This window comes from Asterias amurensis, chromosome 16 (genome assembly GCF_032118995.1).
Source record: "Asterias amurensis chromosome 16, ASM3211899v1".
In the NCBI taxonomy this organism is placed as follows: Eukaryota; Metazoa; Echinodermata; class Asteroidea; order Forcipulatida; family Asteriidae; genus Asterias; species Asterias amurensis.
In genome coordinates this window covers 10,953,881-10,974,242 of record NC_092663.1, presented here as the reverse complement: position 1 = coordinate 10,974,242, position 20,362 = coordinate 10,953,881, and the positions used below count along the sequence as shown (strand labels likewise).

Genomic DNA, 20,362 nt, shown 5'->3' with positions numbered 1-20,362 from the left:
AGTTGTGCAAACAATTATGTGTTCCTTAAATAAAATTTTGATCAAAGACCCTTAAATTTGATTTTGAAAACATTTTGGCAATTATGCATTATGCCCAGATAATTTCAAGGTTGAATGAATTCCAAAACAGATGTACATGTATAAATTAAAGGTCAAAGGTATAAATTTCAATCTCTGTGCAAATGAATTTTTATCAATAAAGTTGCTGGTATAGATATAGTAGAAGAGGCTTGGATATATGAGGTGTTGTGGCAAAGCAACTGGGTCAAAGTTCATGGCTCTGCTTACTGCGGAGTGCTTAAAGAGCCCTGTACCTGTAGAGCAGTCTGTATAGACGATGTGACCTATGTTTACAATCAAACCGCCCTCTGTTGACAAAACACTCTATACGTCATGTTTCGCCGGGCACTGAGTTGCGCAGTCACAGTAAGATTGCGTACACTTTCTAGCTGGCTGCCAAAACACAAAGGTTTTGCCCGGCGGTATGCGCGCGAATCATGTTATGGTTTTCGTGTGATGTCAGAGGTCACATCGTCTATAGAAGTGAGCAATTAACCAAAGTTGTGTGCACCATCCCTTTAAAGACCACTCATTTCTTCACCATCATCACCATAAGCCCAGACATTGCTAATCAGGTGTATTCTGTTGCACCATCATTTTCAGGAAAATGTCAGGAAAGTTTTTAAGAAATAGTAATTATACATGGTTTTGTTTTAGAGTGGTAGATTCTTTGTTTATATGGGCAATATCGGAAAGTTTCAATTCGGTCCCATACTGTACCTTTTCTTTGACCCTCTTGTTTGAGCAAAATTTTTTCAAAATATCAAACAGCCGCTCCGGGCATTTTGGTACAAGCTGCTTGTGGCAGCTATGGTCTCTAAAGAGGTTAAAGGCCCATTATAAATGTACACTATTACAGACCTTTTATTTTGGTGGGGCCATCTTGATTTTTCTCAATCTAAATAACTGCAACCAAACTGAGGCTGGAAGGAAAATTAGCCCGGTTCCTTTTTGTACAATGAATATTAGCATCCATTACTTTTGTTGGATACAGGGAACATGACCAACATAGTGGCAGCGTGATGAAGGTCCAATAGACCAATCCGATGAAACAAAATTGGTAGCGCCCTCTATTGAAAATTACCAACTGCTGTGTCTTTTTATGCACAATCTAGGCATTGAAGACACTACAGCAAATGGCACGCGGTGCTCAACACTTGCGCACCCGGTGCATGTCGGATTGGTCTTTAGCCAGTAAGGTATATGTACCTAAGGAATGAAGAAGCTTCCTACATTTCATCAGGTCTGGATCTTCTGGACCAATACCAAGGAGTCTCATAGCGACATAGTTGGTTGCGCAACCAAAGACCGTAGGCGGGCCTTCAACATGTCTGAAAAGGAAATTTATAAGAAAAACAAACCTTGATCCTTGGATTTCTGTAGAGCAGGTTTAAAAAAACACATGCCCTTTTCGAAACCACGGCTTCGGCTTTGGATTCGGCTTCAGGCCGTCTGAAGCCCAAAGCACGCTCAAAATGTCAAAACAGTCTGAAGCTGTGGTTTGGAAAAGGGCCACAGTATAGCCTATTGGGTTTTAATAGTGTATCGTGGCCGACCAGTCTAGCACAACATTTTCACAACGTGGTTTTGAATCTTGGTACCAGCACTTGTGTCCTTGAGCAAGACACTTGATTATAATTGTTCCTTGGCATTTATGTCCCATCTGTAAGTTTTTATCTGAAGAAAATAATTGATATTTTTTCCATCCAACATACATTAAGGTTTAAAATAAGATGAAAGTCTAAAATCTCTCAGCCTTGGTTAAAAGTTGATAATGAAACCTGAAAATGGTGGCTATCCCCTGTTGGATATCAATAGTAAATCAATAAAAATAGAAGTAGTAAAAAAAACAATAGTCCCAATTGGGGCGTGTGTCTTCTTATCTTTTTTCATTCCTTTCTGGAGGTGGGGGAAAAGGAGCAACTAAAAAGCATGATTGAATAAAAGTTGCCTGTAATTTATTCTCAGAAAATACCTGAAAGTGAAATTTACTTGTATTAAAAATAACACTTCTACCTTTATTCATCAATAAAAAATGCTGTATAATTTATTTTTACCCATACATCAATGTGTATGTTTTTCACAGAACTCAAGGGAAAGTACTGAGTATCCTGAGCCCTTAATACACATCGGTGTGAGGGTAAAAACACCTTTATTCACGATGCAAACTAACATCTGTTAAAATATGCTGGTAGTGGATATGAATGGTCTGATAATTAGTCTGAATTCAATTTGGTGTGTGTGCACGTATTTGCTTTCGAGTAGAACTAGACTGTTCAAATTTGCTGGTAGGAATTGGAGAGTGGCCACATGTCTTATCAAATCTGCATTCTAGTCAGACAGCTTGCATTTTGTATGGAAAAAACACAGGTCTGCTGTCTGGGACTGGCGGAACAGGGCTTGAATTTTACACTGGATCGGAGTCAGCAGAAAGACAGTGATTTTAGCGTTGGGGCAGTAAACTTATGACTGGACAATTCCCACAGTATTGTATTTATGTTCAAATGATGAATTTAAGTGTGTTCAATATCAGGACTGTATGCTTTGTTCTGGAAAGGGCAAGGGCACCAAGGCGTTTTTTCTTTGGTAAAGGGCACCCTATGAGGAAATAGTAAATTTCTACTGGGGTGGATTTCACAAAGGTAGTCCTAACTTAGGTCTAGTCCTAGGCAATGCTAAGAGATAGGACCAGTCCCAAGTTAGGATGAGTTACTGGTCCTAACTTAGGACCAGTCCTATCTCTTAGCATTGCCTAGGACTAGTCCTAAGTTAGGACTACCTTTGTGAAATCCACCCCTGGAGCATTACAATGGCACCAAGGCAACGACCAGGGGACATGGAGGCAATTGCCTTTGCTGTCTCTGTGAAATATAATTCAGGCATGAAATATAATTCTGTTGGTTAGTGAAGAATAGACCGATCCAGTAGGCTCCGCCCACGACGCACCTGTGAGCAAGAACACGTGGGTCTCTCCAATGCCTTTCTTCCATATAGCTCTATGCTTTCTGCACAACTCTGTCGCGCGCCAAGCATACGCGCACGCATGTCGGACCTTAGTGTCGGACCTTCGTTGCGTTGTGATTGGTCAATACGCAATGGGGCGGAGCTTAATGGATTGATCTATTCTCACACGCAAGATAAATCTTCTCTTAGGGTTTTTTCAAATTCAAACAGTACATTTGTTATAAACTGTGACGCCATTTTTTCTTCTCATTTCAATTCTGGTCTTGTGGATAAAATTCAGGCCCAGTCAATATTTTGAGCTAAAAGCCATGCGGTCTTTTTTTGAGGGGGTTTCCCCAAAAATTTAGGCCCTGGGGCTTACCATTTATTAATTATTCCACGGTAGACATACAGGGGTGCCTTTTGGCCGTCGTAACCAATAACAGTTTTGGTCATTCGTCAGTGATTAACCAATGGCCAATTCAACTGAAATAGTCATTGGCTATGACCGCCAAAAAACATCCCACTTATAAAATTGAACCATTGATGAGTATTCTACTTACAAACCCCATCCGCCATCTTGACACTGAACAGAGCGTAGGTACCGGACCATCTCCTTCTTAACTGCATCTGGTAGTTCAGTCTTTGTGATGTAGCAGACTATAAGTAGACCTACAAGAAGTACAAGCCCAGAAAAATAAAACGTCTGAAGATTTTTTACTGCGAGTGAAATTTATTGCATTCAAGCTTTCACTTAAGTGTGCGTTTTAACTCTATACATACAAAGTTGTGGACCTGAGCACAAAAGAATTCTACATAATGTTGGACTTGAAACTTAGTTCTTGGTACTTGGTAGGTTTTCCTCCTGAAACTTCCGCGAGGGAACTTGACATTTTGTGGAGCTACACACGCACACAAAGTGTTATTTTACAGCTTGGAAAAACAGGATTTTTCTTAAGTGTACAGAACAATGGAATGCAACACAGAGCTGTGTGGGGCTGGCTGGGTTTTTCATGGGTTAGTTGTAGGCAGGGGGAGGGGGACTGCGTATATTAGAGTTAACTGAATGACTTACTAGCCCATTATGCACAAAGGCCTCATCCAGGAGCAGTACCAGCCTCAACAATTTGACAATAATATCCCTACATTAATAAGCAAGGCAACTAATGAGTGCAAGGTGATAGGGTCAAAGTTCACCTGGCATAAGGAAGAGAGGTCCCCCATAGTCCCCACTCCAGTGGCCGTCTTCTGTTTGAAGCTTGGAGTAAAACAGCATGCCATTAGTCGCTGCTTCTTGGGCTGTGGCTGGTTTGGCCAAGGGTGGCGCCTCCTCACTCTTAAAAAAAATTTTTTGAAAAGTTAGCCCTAACAAAAATAAACAAGTGGCTGTAGAACATTGAATCATCAAATAGTAGGTGGGGTGACTGTATTCTATACGCAGATGCATTCAGCAAATGATATCAAATAGCCAGCTGGCATCGATCGGGCCTATCTATCATTCAAAACCAGAGTGGATGATATCGGATGGCCACACAGTAGGAGGGTTGACTGTGGACTGTGTAATCACCACATGACAGGCCTCATATTGCAGGCTTGCATAATATAGTTTCATTTTAAATCACTTGCATGAAGAACGGTCATACAGGAGGGTTGAATGTGTTCTGTGTAATTACAGGCTGATATAATAGATCTATAATCATTGCAAAAGTCAGTGCATGACATTGAATGGTTAAACAGTAGAAGGGTTAAAGATTTTGTTGAAGCTAGTCCTTAAATTGCAACTCCTAACCAAAGAGAGCACAAAAAAGCAATGATTTAAAATCATAGTCACAACAGTATCCTTTAGACAATTTAACCTCAAATAAAGGAAGAATTTATTGGAAAAAAAGAAAGGGGAACAAACAGCCATAATTTTGAGGTCCCTTGCTACATTCTTAGCATATCTCTTCTAAATCTTTCCAAACATTTTTAAAATGATGTGTCACAAAAATGCCATTGTTCATTCAATTGTTTGAAATGCTATAACAAACTGGACTTCGTAACAAGATCAATTGAAGATTGGGTACTTGAAAGTCCTCCAAAAACTTTTCAGGTTTTGTAATCTCCTTGTGGCAAAGTTTATTTTAAGGTGTCTGTATGTTTATCTAGTAAATCCAAAAATAAAACTGACAATCAATCATGCTTTTGAAAGTATGGAAATATTTCTAGCTGAAATGACACGTGACCAAAATTATAGGTGCCCTACATGTACATGGTTTGCATACTGCCTCAAGCTGCTAACAAAACCGTCAATACTACCTCAGCCCTTACAGGTTTCTAATTAAACACCTGGGTTAAAGGGAGGGTATACCTTTGAATCTGAGACTTTCTCGGGCATCTGAAACCACACTAATAAATAACGAATAATAATAACTCTTATATAGCGCATTTCACAATAACCGTATCAATGCGCTTTACATTAGTGCCCTGGTCATAGGGCCAATAACATCGCTTTTAATGTTTCTCAGCTCCCTTGGGAGTATACAACCTGGGCAACAGTTTATAACGCTCCAAAGGCTTTTTCATTCACAATATCAACCTCTACCCTCGCAGGTACCCATTTATACCCCTGGGTGAAGAGAAGCAATTATAGTAAAGTATCTTGCTCAAGGACACAAGTGTCACGACCACACTCTGGTGACTTAGCACCAGAACATGCTCAATTTCGAGACCTCAAATTATAAATCTGAGGTGTCGAAATAAAATTGGTGGAAAATTACTTATTTCTTGAAAACTACATTACTTCAGAGGGAGCCATTTCTCACAATGTTCTATACTTTCAACCTTTCCCCATTACTAGTTACCAAGTAAGGTTTTGTGCAAATAATTATTTTGAGTAATTACCAATAGTGTCCACTGCCTTTAAGAGAAACAATTATGGCTTAGTTAAATGTTTTGCTCAAAGACGATAAGTGTTCATACCAGAAACCAAGCCTATACTAAGATGATTCAGCCACCAGAATCTGAGACTGATGTACTGGGCTGTCTGGTTGTCTGGCCTTTGGACACTACGAATAGAAATCACCCTTCAATACTCACAATGTCTAAGCCCAAGCTAAACTTCTCAACAAAGTTTTGCTCTCTGTCCACTGGTTCACCCTCCTCGATGAAGCGCCAGGTCTGCCGTCCATCGACATTAGAGAGGCGCCATCTTGTGAGATCAGTAGCTGGCTCTGTTTTGTGGGGACCTCCTCGGTTCCGTCGGCCGCTCATGTTGGGTCCAACTTTTGACTAAATCAGGGAATCAAAGAGAGAAGGATTCATTGACTTTTTAAACAATGTTGCAGTCAGCCAACTTGGTTGCAACAGTCATCCCCCTACTGATTGCTGAATAGAAAACCCTTTACCCTTTTTTTCACAAACTTGTTATTTTATGCATGTTGCCGGGATACACCAAGTGTATATTACTGGTCGTTGACAATTATCAAAGGTGTTCAATTGTCAGTGCCTCCAATGCCATACTGTTCATACCAAGACTAGACAAAATATAATATCACTAAGATGCTGAATGGGGCTTTATTATTCACACTAAGGGACTGTTGACATTGAAGACCTCCCCGAAGTATGGTGTTGGTGCCAAATGCACCAACTATCGCCATCATGAAAATATAGCCACACAATCAGTTCCAATTTGCTCTTTACTCAGAGATGTAATAGGCACTAGGTAGGAATATAATAAAATAGCGCCAATAGGCCTACGACCCCGAGAACAGATCATATTTATGGGGCTAAATTATGGTATAATTTTATTGTTTTTTTTTATTAAGCTTTCCCCGGGAATCCCTGGGGAATTTTACAGATCTGGGGTGGACTTCACAAAGAGTTAGGACTAGTTCTAACTTAAGGACTAGTCCTATAGGAGATATTAAAAACTTAAGGCTTGTCCTTCGATAAAGCGAGGTAAGACTAGTCTTGGTTGGACCCTGGAGTAGACACTATTGGTAATTACTCAAAATAATTATTAGCATAAAACCTTACTTGTAACAAGTAATGGGGAGAGGTTGATATAGTATAGAAAATTGTGACAAACGGCTCCCTCTAAAGTAACATAGTTTTCGAGACAGAAGTAATTTTCAACAAATTTGATTTCAAGACATCAGAATTAGAATTTGAGGTCCCGAAATCGAGCATCTGAAAGCACACAACTTTGTGTAACAAGGGTGATTTTTGTTTCTTCATATATAGTTATCTCGCAACTTTGACGACAAATTGAGCTCAAATTTTCACAAATTGAGCTCAAATTTTCACATGTTTGTTATTTTATGCCTATGTTGAGATACACCAAGTGATAAGAAGACTGGTCTTTGACAATACCAATATAGTGTCCAGTGTCTTACTCTTTCACAGTTTTCTGAATACAGATCTTTTGAAAAAGTGTCTAGTTTTCTATTTTTTTTTCTTGGAGGTACGGGTAGAATTATCGTTTTTTTGGTGTGTTTTTTTATTAATGTAAATACTGTCATACCATGGCCTCCATGGTCATACTGAACAATGTTTTGTTTTAAAATGTTACTTACTACATGTACCTGTGTGTAGGCTAGCAAAAAGGAATTGGCTAAACTGAAAAAAAGGTGTTTGCATTATTATGGTGGGACTGGTGTTCGGACTCCTACAGACAGTAACAGTTGTTATTATTTAAACCATAACTTCCGCATTTGCATGTTGAATTGGAATTTGAAAATTGAAAAATTGAGGTAAGAAGCATGGAGAACAAGGAAGAAAACTGTTATGTTTTCTTCTATTCTATTTGATTAGATAGAACAAAACATTAGAAGATAATTATTACAAGTCATATAAAACTTGATTGAATTGAACTTAGCCTACTCTACTGAAGTCCCCTGCTGAACAAGTTAAGAAGTTGAACAATTTTACATTTGTCATACACATAATAAACTCACAAACAATATGATTACCACTTCTTTTTAACTCCATACTTACATCTTCTCTGCAATAAAACCTCTAGAGATGTCTATTTATCAGCTCATAAAAGTTGATTAAAAGGCCGGCAGCATAACTCTTTCAAAGAGTTTACTTCACGAACTGCATGATGTGTGACCTTTGATCTTTGAACTATTAATAACCAAACCAATGCTCCACCTACATGCAGTTCTTGCTGTTGAAGTTGTTCTTCATTCAAGTAATTTTGTAACGATTTCGCGGAATTTTGATATCAACTTTGATTAAAAACTACACCATGGAATAAATTTCATTGTTAAAGTTGTTCACACAAGATATGAACTCGAATTGGTTCAAAAATTACTCATTCAAACATCAATTTCATTTCCTGTGCATGAACAAGCTGCAGTCCCTGGGTCAAAAAGGCGTGGCTTAATATTAAAATATTCCAGTTTCTATCCTTTGATTGGTTAAAATTGAGCCCAAAATCGAACCATGCGTTGTAGTGGGCTGGGCAACCGGGTGTCGTGTAAATTGTGGTTGGCGATCGATCGGATGGCTAGTGCATGTACCAGCTTCTTTTTTAATTTTACAACAATTTTATTTCTTAGATTTTGTCAGATTTCCACCGAAGTGATTTTGGAATCAAGATGGCGAGTGGAGGAGCTGGCAGTTCGCTGATCGAAGGAGCGATCGGACGATGGCAGGACACCAGCACGATGACTATGTTGTTGTTGACATCAACCTTTATTCTTGTTCTTGGTGCCGTCTTCCGGAAGATTATCGGTGGGGGAGAAAAGTCGGTAAGGTAGCGCCGGTGGGGAGCGTTGATGACACGGCCTAACGTGCCGGGTGGAAGGGGCCGAGGGTCCGTGGTCAAATAGGTCATACAACTATAATTATATTAAACACTAGCAATCGCAACTGTTTGTAGTGTTTGAACCGTTTGTTTGATGCTGCAGAGAACCCTCGAGATCGTACCCAGATTTGGGTCCGGTCTCATTTCATATAAATTTGTTGCCATATTCTTCAAATGTCAAAATTGGACCATTTTTGTACAGAGCCCCAGTTACTGGGTCGAGGGTCCTCCCAATTCTTGAACTAACACAGCAGTCAGTCAATCATATCGTTGAAATGAGTTGATCGAAACTAAGTAATTAAGTCAAACACTCAAAGTGAATTATTTAAGTCCTGACCATTCTACAAGTTCTACATTGGGCCTACATTTATAATTTCAGATTTATAATTATATTATAAAAAAATCAAAAAAAATCAAAAGCAGTTATTTTTATTCTGAAATGAGCTTTTGAAAATACAAAAATTACTGCTTTTGAAATTAAAATAGCAATGTAATGTGTTGTACTGGTAATTGAGTAATTTAATAAAGTTTCAGAATGGTCCAAGACTCATGTACTTTGACTAAGTTTTATTTCTTTGATCGACTCGTTTCATCAACATGGTTTACTGACTGGTCATATAGGTAAAGAATTGCAAGGACCCTTCTGGGTACCTCGAGGGTTCGCGTCTCTAAAACATGTTCACAATCCAGAAAACCCTACAAGTAAAATTGAAAAATTGCTAAGGACTGTCTGTATCCTGCCACCACTTTTTCACTCATTTTTACAAAGAAAAAGTAATATCTCTTTTGAGTTTACAATTGATTTCACAACAATTTTTTTTTTTACCCGCAGTAAATTCATTTCTAAATTTTGTTTTTTTGTAGGATGTGAGTCTACCTCCGAGAATTCCATCAAGTATTCCCTTTCTCGGTAAAGCAATCGAGTTCCAAGAAAACCCAATTGACTTCCTTGAGAAAGCGTATAAAAAGGTAATCATTTAGAAACAAAGTCCCCCCTACTTCAAAAACTATGATGTTCGTTCCGCTATCGTCTACTCGGTGGAGACAATATGAACTTCACTGAACGAACCTCATTGTTATAGGAGTAATTCCCCCCCAGCCCCACCTGCGCAGTGGCCAACACTCTCTAAATCCTTGAGAAAGAGTTTGCCACACAGGTGAGGCTACCCCCCCCTCCACCCCCACACACACCGAACACCACTCTACCAGTCTTTGTCATGTACCTCAGGCCTAGTAGAATACACACAGGTGGCCGCCGTGTAACTCCAGGCCCGGAGGCCATGGCCCTTTGGCTGTTCAGCAGAAAATACTGCTTAACTTAAATTCTATTTCAATTGTGTCTTGTATTATAAAGCAGAAATATCTATAGCCACTTTTATCCCTTTATAAATAAAATTGTTTTTCCAGTATGGTTCGGTGTTTTCTTTTACAATGGTTGGTCAGACCTTCACTTACCTGATTGGTCCAGTGAGCAGTGCTGTCCTCTTCAACAGTAAGAACGACCAATTAAACGCTGAGGAGGTCTATGGGCGGTTGACCACACCCGTATTTGGAAAGGGTGTGGCATATGATGTCCCGAATGCGGTAAGTTTAATATTTGTATAGCTCCCCCCGATACACCCCCACCCCCCTTAAAAGTGAACCAAATAACGAAAACTATAACTAATGTTTAGATTTTAGAACAGTGAACACAGAGTCAGTAAAGCTCCACTAATAAACCCCTGCAATGCCCGCCAAAAAAAAAACATTTAGCCTTCGAGGGAGACTCTGCTAGGGTCGAAACGTCAGGCCATTAACTACTTTTTGCATTTATACTCTCGGTCCATTTGTTTGGTAAGTTGTTTGCAACAGCTAATTCTATTTTCTCAACAACAAAAACACACAAAAACAAAAAAAAAACCAAGTAAACTTAAATCTATAAACAATTAAACCTTTTTGTTCCTCCAAACTTTTTTAATTTTCCAAGATCAGAAGTAAAAAATAGTAAATGGCTTGACGTTTCACCCCTAGCAAAGTCTTTTGAAGGCTAGAAAAGTTGTAAAACATTACAATGAATTATCAGACATTAAAAACTATTTTGGAAACTAAACTTAATCATTACTTTGTAATCAGTTCCTATCAAAGACTGCATGTACCCAAACACTTAATGCACAATAGTTGAGCAAATTTAACTTTATAATGGTTTGAACTTTGATTGTTTGTTATTTTTGGCAGACTAATTTTATGACAAGATACTGATTCCCCAAAAGATTGTATTGTCCCTGTGGCTGCCACGTTTATTTTTATGCATTTGCCGATAAGTTAGAATTAATTGAAAAAGGAAAAAATAGTTAATTTTAAAATTGGAAGAATGGCAAAACTAAAAATATAAAATTAGAGCGATTAGTTAATTATTGAATGCAGAGGAGTTACTCGCCATGACTTAGGACTAGCCTTAAGTTTTTAATATATCCTGGGACTGGGACTAGGACTAGGCTAGGACTAGTCCTAACTTTACTTTTTGTGTCAATCTTGCTTAGCAAAAATAGGTTACCAGCCAAAAGTTAGCATTGTTGAGACTGGTGCCTCACTCAATTTTTGCTTAGCAAACAAATTTGTTAGCAGTATTTTTTGAAACAGCTTTATGAAATTGGGACTAGGGTTACAGGGATTTATCGTAACCACAGAATTCTGTTGTAAGTAATGCAATGAAATTAGGCCCAGTTATGTTTGATCAAAAGTTTGAAACCTGAAACATGTCAACTTATAATGTCAACTTAACCATGTAATGGTTAATAACTAATTAATGTGCTGTGAGGAGTTGTGAAATAACTGTGGCGTGTCATGGCCGAGCGGTTAAGAGCACCGGATTCAAGCTCTGGTGTTTGATCAGCAGAGTGTGGGTTCGAATCCCGGTCGTGACACTTGCTACATAAAATTGGGGAGGTACATGTAGTGCTTTCTGCTCTACCGGCCAGGCTTCGGACTGATGATACCCAAGCCTACATCCGTATGGACTGTAAAAGGGGTAACCCTGTTTCAGCCCTAGGAGTAGGTGGCAACAGCCTCTGGACAAAAATAATTGTAGCCCACACCTTGAAGTGACCTTCAGGCCTTGTGTGTCTGGTGACTTGCATAAACAATTTTTTTTTTTTTTAACTTAGTCGGAGGGGGGGGGGGGGAGATTTAGAAATTGTTATTAGCCCTGTTTTTGACTCGAGGAAGGAAGTAATGGTTAATAACCAATTAATGTGCTGGTACGGAGTTGTGAAATAACTGTAGAGTATCTACCCACTTCTTTACACTGTGACTGTGGAAATCAAGATTTGAAGACCGAGTTTTGTCGATTGTTTTATTTGGGATTTAACGGGAAAGATGCTGGTGGTTTTCCTGCTTATAATCTGGGGGTTTTGTGGTGAAATAAATCTTTGAAAATCACAGCTCATGTAGGTTGAGGGTAGGTGGTAAAGATTTTGTTTGTTTCATTGTTAATCAAGATTTAGTATATAACAAAAAAAGCTTTCTCATATTTCCTTTTGATTCATTATAAAAAAAAAATACAAATTGAGACAGAAATTTGGCCATCAAAAATGTATGAAACCAACAAATGTCTTTCGTTTCAAGTGAAAGGGAACTATGCTTGAAACCTGTGTGGCTTAAGAACCCCCTAATCCTTCCATATCCTCCACTCTATGGTAAATCAATAGTCCAATATCAAGAGCAATTGTCATCGTAGTACAGTCCTAACAAATCCCCTTAAACTACATGTACACAAAGTTTACATTTCATTTTTACTAACTCTGGTTGTGACGCCAATGATTCTCAATCATGCGAACTTAATTACTTCACCTAGCCAAGAAACCAATGTAGAGATGACACAGAAGGAAGTTTCAGGGACAACGAGGAAAAACCAAGGATTCTCAAAAAAGCCAACTTAATTACTTTACCTAGTCAAAAAAACAATGTAGAGATGACATAGAAGGAAGTTTCAGGGCCAACAAGGAAAAACCACTTGAGGGAAAACCAAGGATTCTCAAAAAAGCCAACTTAATTACTTTACCTAGTCAAGAACCAAATGTCGAGATGACACAGAAGGAAGTTTCAAGGAAAACAACGGAAATCAGGTCGGGACTGAAACCCAATCAACATAGTGCCCCCGACGGAAATTTAACCAGGGTTTCAGAGGTGGAAGGCGAGAACGGATACCGCTGTGCCAACCGAAGTGTTACCATTTTTCAAGAGTAAAGTACAACAATTTTGTTCCCTTCACAGAAATTCCTGGAACAGAAGAAGATATTGAAGATTGGTTTGAACGTTGCTCAGTTCCGTAAACATATTGGTCTGGTCCAAGAAGAGGCGCTTGATTATCTGAAACGATGGAAGAACAACAGCGGTCAAGAAAGTAAGATAGGAAGGATTCAAACTAGTTTCTGCCTGCTTCGTTCTTGAAAAGGGCAAGGGCCCAATATTTTAGCCAGGATACCGTAAAAGGGTGTCAAAATTTGCTGGAAATTTTAAAACTGGCTGTCAAAAATTGTTCGCTTACAATACAAATTAACATGTAAATGACAAATGAAACAAATTTAAAACAGGGTGACACCCACACACCCCTCTGGCAAGGGCACCAAGGCATTTTATCCCTTGTAAAGGGCACCTCTATAGGGAAGTTTCTATTGGAACATTTTATGGGGCACAAGACATCAATGACCAAGGTCATAGAGGCGGTTTCCAAGGGCCTGTCAGTGGGCATCCTAGCTGCTCTAGAATGGAATGTTTATTTTTGTTTAATCTTCTTCAAAAAAGTTGCCCATTTTGAGGCAAGCATAAATCTTGTACGATCAGAGTGGAAGTATGGTTTGTTTATTGAAAGGAGAGGATTTTAATTTATAGACTTGCTTTTACTACTGAAAAGGTGTGGGTTAATCCTTTCTCCTGACCGTTGTTTACTTTTAGCCTGACTTACCTTTACCCCATCACTGCACAACAACATAACAATGCTCTACCAATTAATTAAGTGTAATTTTTATCTCTGTTATTTTGCAGATCTGTTTGTTGCAATGTCCGAGTTGATTATCTCAACAGCAAGTCGTTGTCTCCACGGTAACAATTACAATTATTCATCTTCAAAACAAACCTTACAAGATTACATCTCTCAAATCCTATTTTTTTATCTAGGATTAATCATACCTAATCCCTGTTCCTTTCATTTAGGCAAAGAGATTAGATCCAAGCTGGATGAGCGTGTGGCTCAACTCTACATGGATCTCGACGGCGGTTTCAATCACCTAGCCTGGTTGTTCCCAAGTTGGATTCCCTTTCCTAGTTTCCGTAAGCGTGACAAAGCCCACCTTGAGGTCAAGAAGATCTTCTACAAGGTAACTGTAGAGGGCGCTATTGCACCTATACTAGTTTGTCTAAAATTCCTAAATAGCACTTTGCACTTTTGTCTGTTTTGTTGGCTTTTTAAACAATGCTTTTGGGGGTTGAACAAAGAATTGACTAGAGTGGGATTCGAACTAATGTCCTCCGGATTAACGTGCTGGCGCTCTACCAACTGAGCGTTCGGGGGTGTTATTTTTATAAAATTCATCAAGATAATGATTATATCGTAACACTCAGATATTTGAGAAATGATCATTCTTTATCAATAAAATAAACACAGTTAAGTTGTGTTACATTTTGATATTTACTCATTTCTTTATGCCAAATGTTGTAGTTTAAGGCTTTGAATTAATGCAGAAGTTTGATTTTTTTTTTTTTTTTTAGGCCATTCAAGAGAGAAGAGATAGTGAAGATCCCGATGATGATATGTTACAGACATTACTGACAACAACGTACAAGTAAGAATTCTAGTGTATGAACTCCATTCACTCAGAACTGTACAACCAAACTTGTCTTTGCCACCAATCATTGCCAATTTTCAAAGCATCCACCAAAATCCATCTCCTGGTTTGATGGATTCAGTACTGTATAATGACCAAACAAGTCATTTCTGGCATGGGGTCAATGCATAACGAATCTTCAGTTTTCAAAATGTTGTTCCCCCTGGTTTCCTCAAAGTTGAATAGACTTAGTACAGTAGGACCAAACCAGTCATCACTGGAATCAAACTAGTATAATAAATTGAGAAACATCCTCCGAAATTCGTCCTGTTGTTTTCCCAGAGTTTGATGGACTCAGTACTGTACGACCAAACTAGTCAGTCATGTTTGAGTCACCCCTCTGACATGGCATGCTCAGATTTTACATGGTTAGTCACGTTGGCTGTGTAACGCACATAAAAGAACCCAGTGCACTTATCGAAAAGAGAAAGGGGTTCGCTAAGTAAAAAGGAGTAGATCTCATAATTCAAATGTATAGTCCTACATTCCTTGCAGGAAAATTTTAATGTTAAAGCGCCTTGAGCGTCACTGAGTGACGGATATGCGCGATATATAAGAAGCTACCATTACCATTAATATTATTATGCTCTGACTTGCCCTTGAAAGTCTACCACACCCCTCACATTCTCGGGCACCTCAAATCTTTCTTTTTTGACATTTCGACTTCTATAGTTTTTGATCTTCCAAATAACACAGTTACAAATTTTGATCGTTTGCACATTTTATCTACCAACAGAAATGGTACCCTTCTTACAGATGATGAGGTAGCTGGGATGTGTATAGGATTGCTTCTAGCAGGGCAGCATACGTCATCAACTACAAGTTCCTGGCTGGGATTCTATCTAGCCAAAAACAAGGATATACAAGTAAGTAAAAGACCGCTCCATTAGGCTTCCCCCACGGCGCACGTGTGAGCAAGAACATGTGAGCCTCTCCAATGCCATTCAGCACAACTCTGCCCTGCGCGCCAAGCATACGCGCACGCATGATGGACTTTTTTTTTGTTGGACTTTTGGTGGGGCAATGGATTGTGATTGGTCAATACGCGCGACCGACTATAAACCGGCCTTAAAAGATGGAAATTTTCATCAGGAATAAAAACCATTCATTTGGGTTTTTACCCATATACACCGATGTGTGTTCCTGTATACTCAACACTTTTTCTTTCATTGGGAAAACCTGAAAGTCAGTGGGAACTTTTTGAAAGGGCAACAATGCTAAGACCAGGAGAAACAGAAGCCATTGCCTCCGTAGCCTGCAATGCATTTTAAGTGTTTTTTTTTAAGACTGCATTCATTCACAATTCCTTGTTTTCCTTTTTTTTTCCCCCATTTTTGTTCTTCCCTTTTTGCTCAATAGGACCGTTGTTACCAGGAGCAACTTGAAGTCTGTGGAGATGACATAGATGATCCCCTAACTTATGATCAGGTATTGAATATTATTTTATTTTTCTTGTATAATAAAACCTGTCAATACTGTACCCTTCAACAAAAAACGTTTCATGATTTAAATTTCAATAACTTTAATTTAAAACAAATTTGATGTACAGTGAAAAAAAGTTCTCATTTACATTTTGTTCCCACCTTTGAATCCTTTTCGAAAGGAATCAGTAGGAGTTGAAAAGTGGTTTTGTTCATGGAAATCAAAATAAAGTACAAAACAAACAGTAATTGAACAAGTTGTCGTTGCTTAATTTCTGATATGAATTATTCATGACATGATTTATTCATAGGTTAAAGAGATGTCCTTATTGGATCGTTGCTTAATTTCTGATATGAATTATTCATGACATGATTTATTCATAGGTTAAAGAGATGTCCTTATTGGATCGTTGCTTAAAGGAAACCCTGAGACTCCGCCCACCAATCATGACCATGATGAGAATGGCCAAGGTTCCAATGGTAAGTAGCAAGCAAGTCTCCTGATGATGACTAGAGCAAGCTATTTGTAGAAGTTAATAACGAGAGGTCCCCTCAATCAACTTAAGCAAAAGTAGTCCCGGCCGTTTTTCTACCTTCCACCCAGGTAGTAGTTAATAAGCAGGAACATTCTTTTCAAAGAGAAGTCTCCTGGAGACTCTGCAGTTGTAGAATACTAAGCAAGATAAGTTCTCAAAAGAACAATCTACCCTGCAAGTAGATGCACGCATTGCCTTACCACAGGGCAAATATAAATTGATACCTTACAATGCCTCAAATCCCAAAGCATGCAATAAGTTATGTTTTACCAATTTTGCACTTTTGCATCAGGGCTTCAAGCAGGCAGAATTTAACCATTAGATTTTTCTGTGAAAAGTTGCCTGGTAGTTGGTTTTTTAATTCTCTCCACAGACTGTCCAAGGTTATACCATTCCACCAGGACACCAAGTGTGCGTATCACCGACTGTCAACCAACGCATTGAGGACCAATGGATGCCTGAACCCATGACCTTTAACCCTGATCGGTAAAAAAAAACATTTTCATCTCCTTAATATTTATCCCTTCCATTCACATGCAGCAACTGTTGTATGATTCAGACTTCGACTCGAGTCTCACTCACTTTACATTTTTCATGTCACAGACTTAGATTGGAGTCACAAGGTCAATAACTCGTATTCAGACTCAATCATCTGGACTTTGACTTGTGAGTTCACAATTCTCATGTAGCAGACCCAAATTTAAGTCACAACGGTCAATATAAACGCGGAGTCAACCATTCGGACTAAGACTTGTGACTCAGACCTTAAGTATCCGACTAACTCAAGTCCGAATCACCTAACAATTTTTATGTCGTGGACCCAGATTTGAGTCACAACAATAACAATAGAACGTTTTTATATAGCGCTTTTCACGCCCGAGGGATGTCTCAAAGCGCATCCGACATTATTACCCCTGGTCACTGGGCCTTAAATCATTCAGCTTCCTGGGGAGTATACAGCCCTGTGCGCAATATATGCGCTACTCGACTAAACCAATCACAAGAACCATCTCTGCCCTCACAGGTACCCATTTACCCATGGAAGCATCAGAGCTCGAGTTCAGTGCTCTTATCCACTCGGCCAGGACGCCCATAACAATCAATAACTTGGACACAACCAAACGGGACTTGGACTTTTTGTGGGCTTTAAGTACTTCAACTGACCCAATTCCGACTCTGTTCACAATTTGTATGTCACGGACCCAGATTCAGATCAAATACCTGGACTCGGACTCAAGTAACCATACTAGACTTGGACCTGGGACTAGTCCCCTTCAAGTCCTTAGCTTTAATAATCCCTATCTACTTATAACCACAGGTTCATAGATGAGAGTGCCTCTAACAGTGACAAGTTTTCCTACGTTCCCTTCGGAGCGGGTCGTCACCGCTGCATCGGGGAGAACTTCGCCTACGTGCAAATCAAGACCATCATGTCTGTGTTGATACGCAAATACGAGCTGTCATTAGTGGATGACTACTTTCCATCCATCAACTACAAAACCATGATCCACACACCGTTCAAACCAATCATTGCCTATAAGCTCAGGAAGTAAACATGTTTAATGTGGCTTAAAGGGAAGGTACACGATTGGTAATTACTCAAAATAAATATTAACTTAAAAACTGAATTGGTAATGAGCATTGGAGAGCTGTTGATAGTATAAAACATAGTGGGAAACGACTCCCTCTGAAGTAACATAATTTTTGAGAAAGAGGTCATTTCTTACTAAAATAATAAAAGACTTCTAGCTAGTCTTTTATTCTTATCTGAAAGCACACAAATTCGTCCAACAAGGGTGTTTTTAATTTCATCATTTTCTCGCAACTCCGATGACCAATAATGAGCCCAAATTTTCACAGGCTTGTTATTTTATGGTTATGATGGGATACACCAAGTGAGAAGACTGGTCTTTGACAATTACCAAACATGTACATGTACCTTTCCTTTAACAAGGGCCCAATTTTATAAAGCCTGTAAGCATTAAAACTTGCTAACAAAAAGAAATGTTGTCAAACCGAAACTAATTGCCAGGCAAAATTCCATAAAGTTTACATTGGTGCAACTGGTGCCCCACTTATTTTGTGCTTGATAGCAAAGACATTTACTAAGAAGTAATTTCTGCTTAACAGCTTTATAAAATTTGGCCCCAGGCCTGAGATTCGCTAAAAGCACAACACTATTTAGCTTACCATAATAAAGTTACTAGCCAAACTCAACATCATCTTTGACTGGTATCCTGCTAGGTAGAACTTTTTTTAGCAATATTTTCTGCTTCTAAAAGCAGCTCTTTGAAATTGGGCTCTGGGCCACATTCATAGAGCTTTTGTGCCTAAACCTTTTTAGATAAGTGTTTGTGCCTTAACAGCATTACGAATCTTGGGTCCTGGGTCCAGAGTATAACCAGTTCGAACTAACATATTTCATGGTTAAATCCGACGGGTAAGATTATTACCAGAAAGAAAGGACTTTTTGTCTGATTTTGAAGGCCAAGAATTTGGGTTCTTTGCTTGTATTTTGTGGACGGGTGGTTTTTATCTCAGCACACTGGCTGAAATGCAGTGTCTGAAGTTGTGATTTATAGTTTACCAGCACATAAAAAGTGCCATGACTTTTTATACTATTATTGGAAAATAGTCTGTGGTTTAGCAGGCCTGTACCAATTACTCAGAAATCATCTCATATGCTTTTTTGTATATTTCCTTAGCTTGGTGGATTTACAGGCCTGTATGCTTCGTTTTTGAAAGGGCGAGGGCACCAAGGTATTTTCTCCTTGGTAAAGACCACCCTATGAGGAAATTGTAAAATTCTACTGGAGCATTTCAAGGGCACCACCAATCGCCTTTGTTGCCTCTGTAAAATATCAGGCCTGGTTTCTACAATAACAATAATAATAATAATAATGAAAACTTATAAAGCGCACAAATCCATAAAAGTGCTCATGTCGCAACAACAAAATTGAATATTTGTACACAAAAGATGACAGTTATTGTTGCTCCCTTTGATACTTCCACTTTGACAGCTTTCTTTGGTAAATTGTGAAACATATCAAACTCTGTTTGCCAGTTCCAATGATCAATTCATCGATGTATTTACACAATTGTGATTTCTATTAGTAAATGATTTCTAAAAAGTTTAGATGTTAAACAAAGATGGTTTAGAAAAGTTTGGAAAAACTAAAATTAAAACTGGAAATATGTTGAATCATATTTTTTTCGGAAGCAAGCTTGTGTTCAAATAAATATTTATTTTAAAAACACTGGAAGAGTTATCTCCACAAATCTTGTCTTTATTTGTTGTGTAGTGGGGCATGATAGTCGGCTGGCATTAGACTCTTGTAAAGCCCTGTTTAGATTTATCAAAGATTGTGAAAAATGAACGAAATGCCACTGAAAATATCTGCATCTGGCCACCACTTTTTAAGGGATTCATTTGAAGTTTTTAATCGATGATGGATTTTATTTCCCTTTTTTGTAATATTCCTCTTGAGGAATTGGTAGCTGAAATGCTAAATTTTGCCCCCTAAAAATGAATGAAAATTTTAGCACAAATTTCATTGCCCATATTTCATTCATGCACACATGCCCAAAGAAACTAAAATCATTGAGACCATTTTTAGTAGAACGCAAAGAATGACAATAACTATTGCGATGGTTTAAACAATGGGACATTTTTATTGACAGATGAATCTTTCGTAAACAGGAAGAGGTAATTGGGAGTTATTTATGTAACAGGGAATGATCCAATGC

At 38.6% G+C, this 20,362-nt stretch overlaps 2 protein-coding genes across 2 annotated transcripts in view; one reads left to right on the top strand and one right to left on the bottom strand.

The window, feature by feature from the left end:
* The window catches only part of LOC139949104 (lanosterol synthase-like), a 35,899-nt gene extending 27,787 nt beyond the window's left edge, over positions 1-8,112 (bottom strand). The window contains exons 1-5 of the mRNA XM_071947510.1: positions 7,981-8,112; positions 6,082-6,273; positions 4,201-4,339; positions 3,567-3,675; positions 1,270-1,391 (exon numbers count right to left, since the gene is read on the bottom strand). Coding sequence (XP_071803611.1) covers positions 1,270-1,391; positions 3,567-3,675; positions 4,201-4,339; positions 6,082-6,255 — 544 coding nt within the window. The 5' untranslated portion in view covers positions 6,256-6,273; positions 7,981-8,112. The remainder of the gene's footprint in view (positions 1-1,269; positions 1,392-3,566; positions 3,676-4,200; positions 4,340-6,081; positions 6,274-7,980) is intronic.
* A 368-nt stretch (positions 8,113-8,480) lies between these two features.
* Positions 8,481-19,863, top strand: LOC139949039 (lanosterol 14-alpha demethylase-like). Its single transcript, XM_071947439.1, has 12 exons — positions 8,481-8,741; positions 9,662-9,766; positions 10,205-10,381; positions 13,049-13,178; positions 13,820-13,876; positions 13,988-14,151; positions 14,543-14,616; positions 15,395-15,524; positions 16,018-16,086; positions 16,464-16,559; positions 16,989-17,101; positions 17,934-19,863. Exons 1-12 carry the CDS (start codon positions 8,589-8,591, stop codon positions 18,166-18,168), a joined length of 1,503 nt encoding a protein of 500 aa, XP_071803540.1. The 5' UTR covers positions 8,481-8,588; the 3' UTR covers positions 18,169-19,863.
* The last annotated feature ends 499 nt before the right edge of the window (positions 19,864-20,362 follow it).

Coding starts and splice junctions, on each gene's coding strand:
- LOC139949039 (XM_071947439.1), top strand. CDS start 8,589: ATGGCGAGTGGAGGAGCTGGCAGTTCGCTGATCGAAGGAGCGATCGGA. Junction 13,877..13,987: donor AGCAAGTCGTTGTCTCCACG/GTAACAATTACA, acceptor CCTTTCATTTAG/GCAAAGAGATTAGATCCAAG. Junction 14,152..14,542: donor TCAAGAAGATCTTCTACAAG/GTAACTGTAGAG, acceptor TTTTTTTTTTAG/GCCATTCAAGAGAGAAGAGA.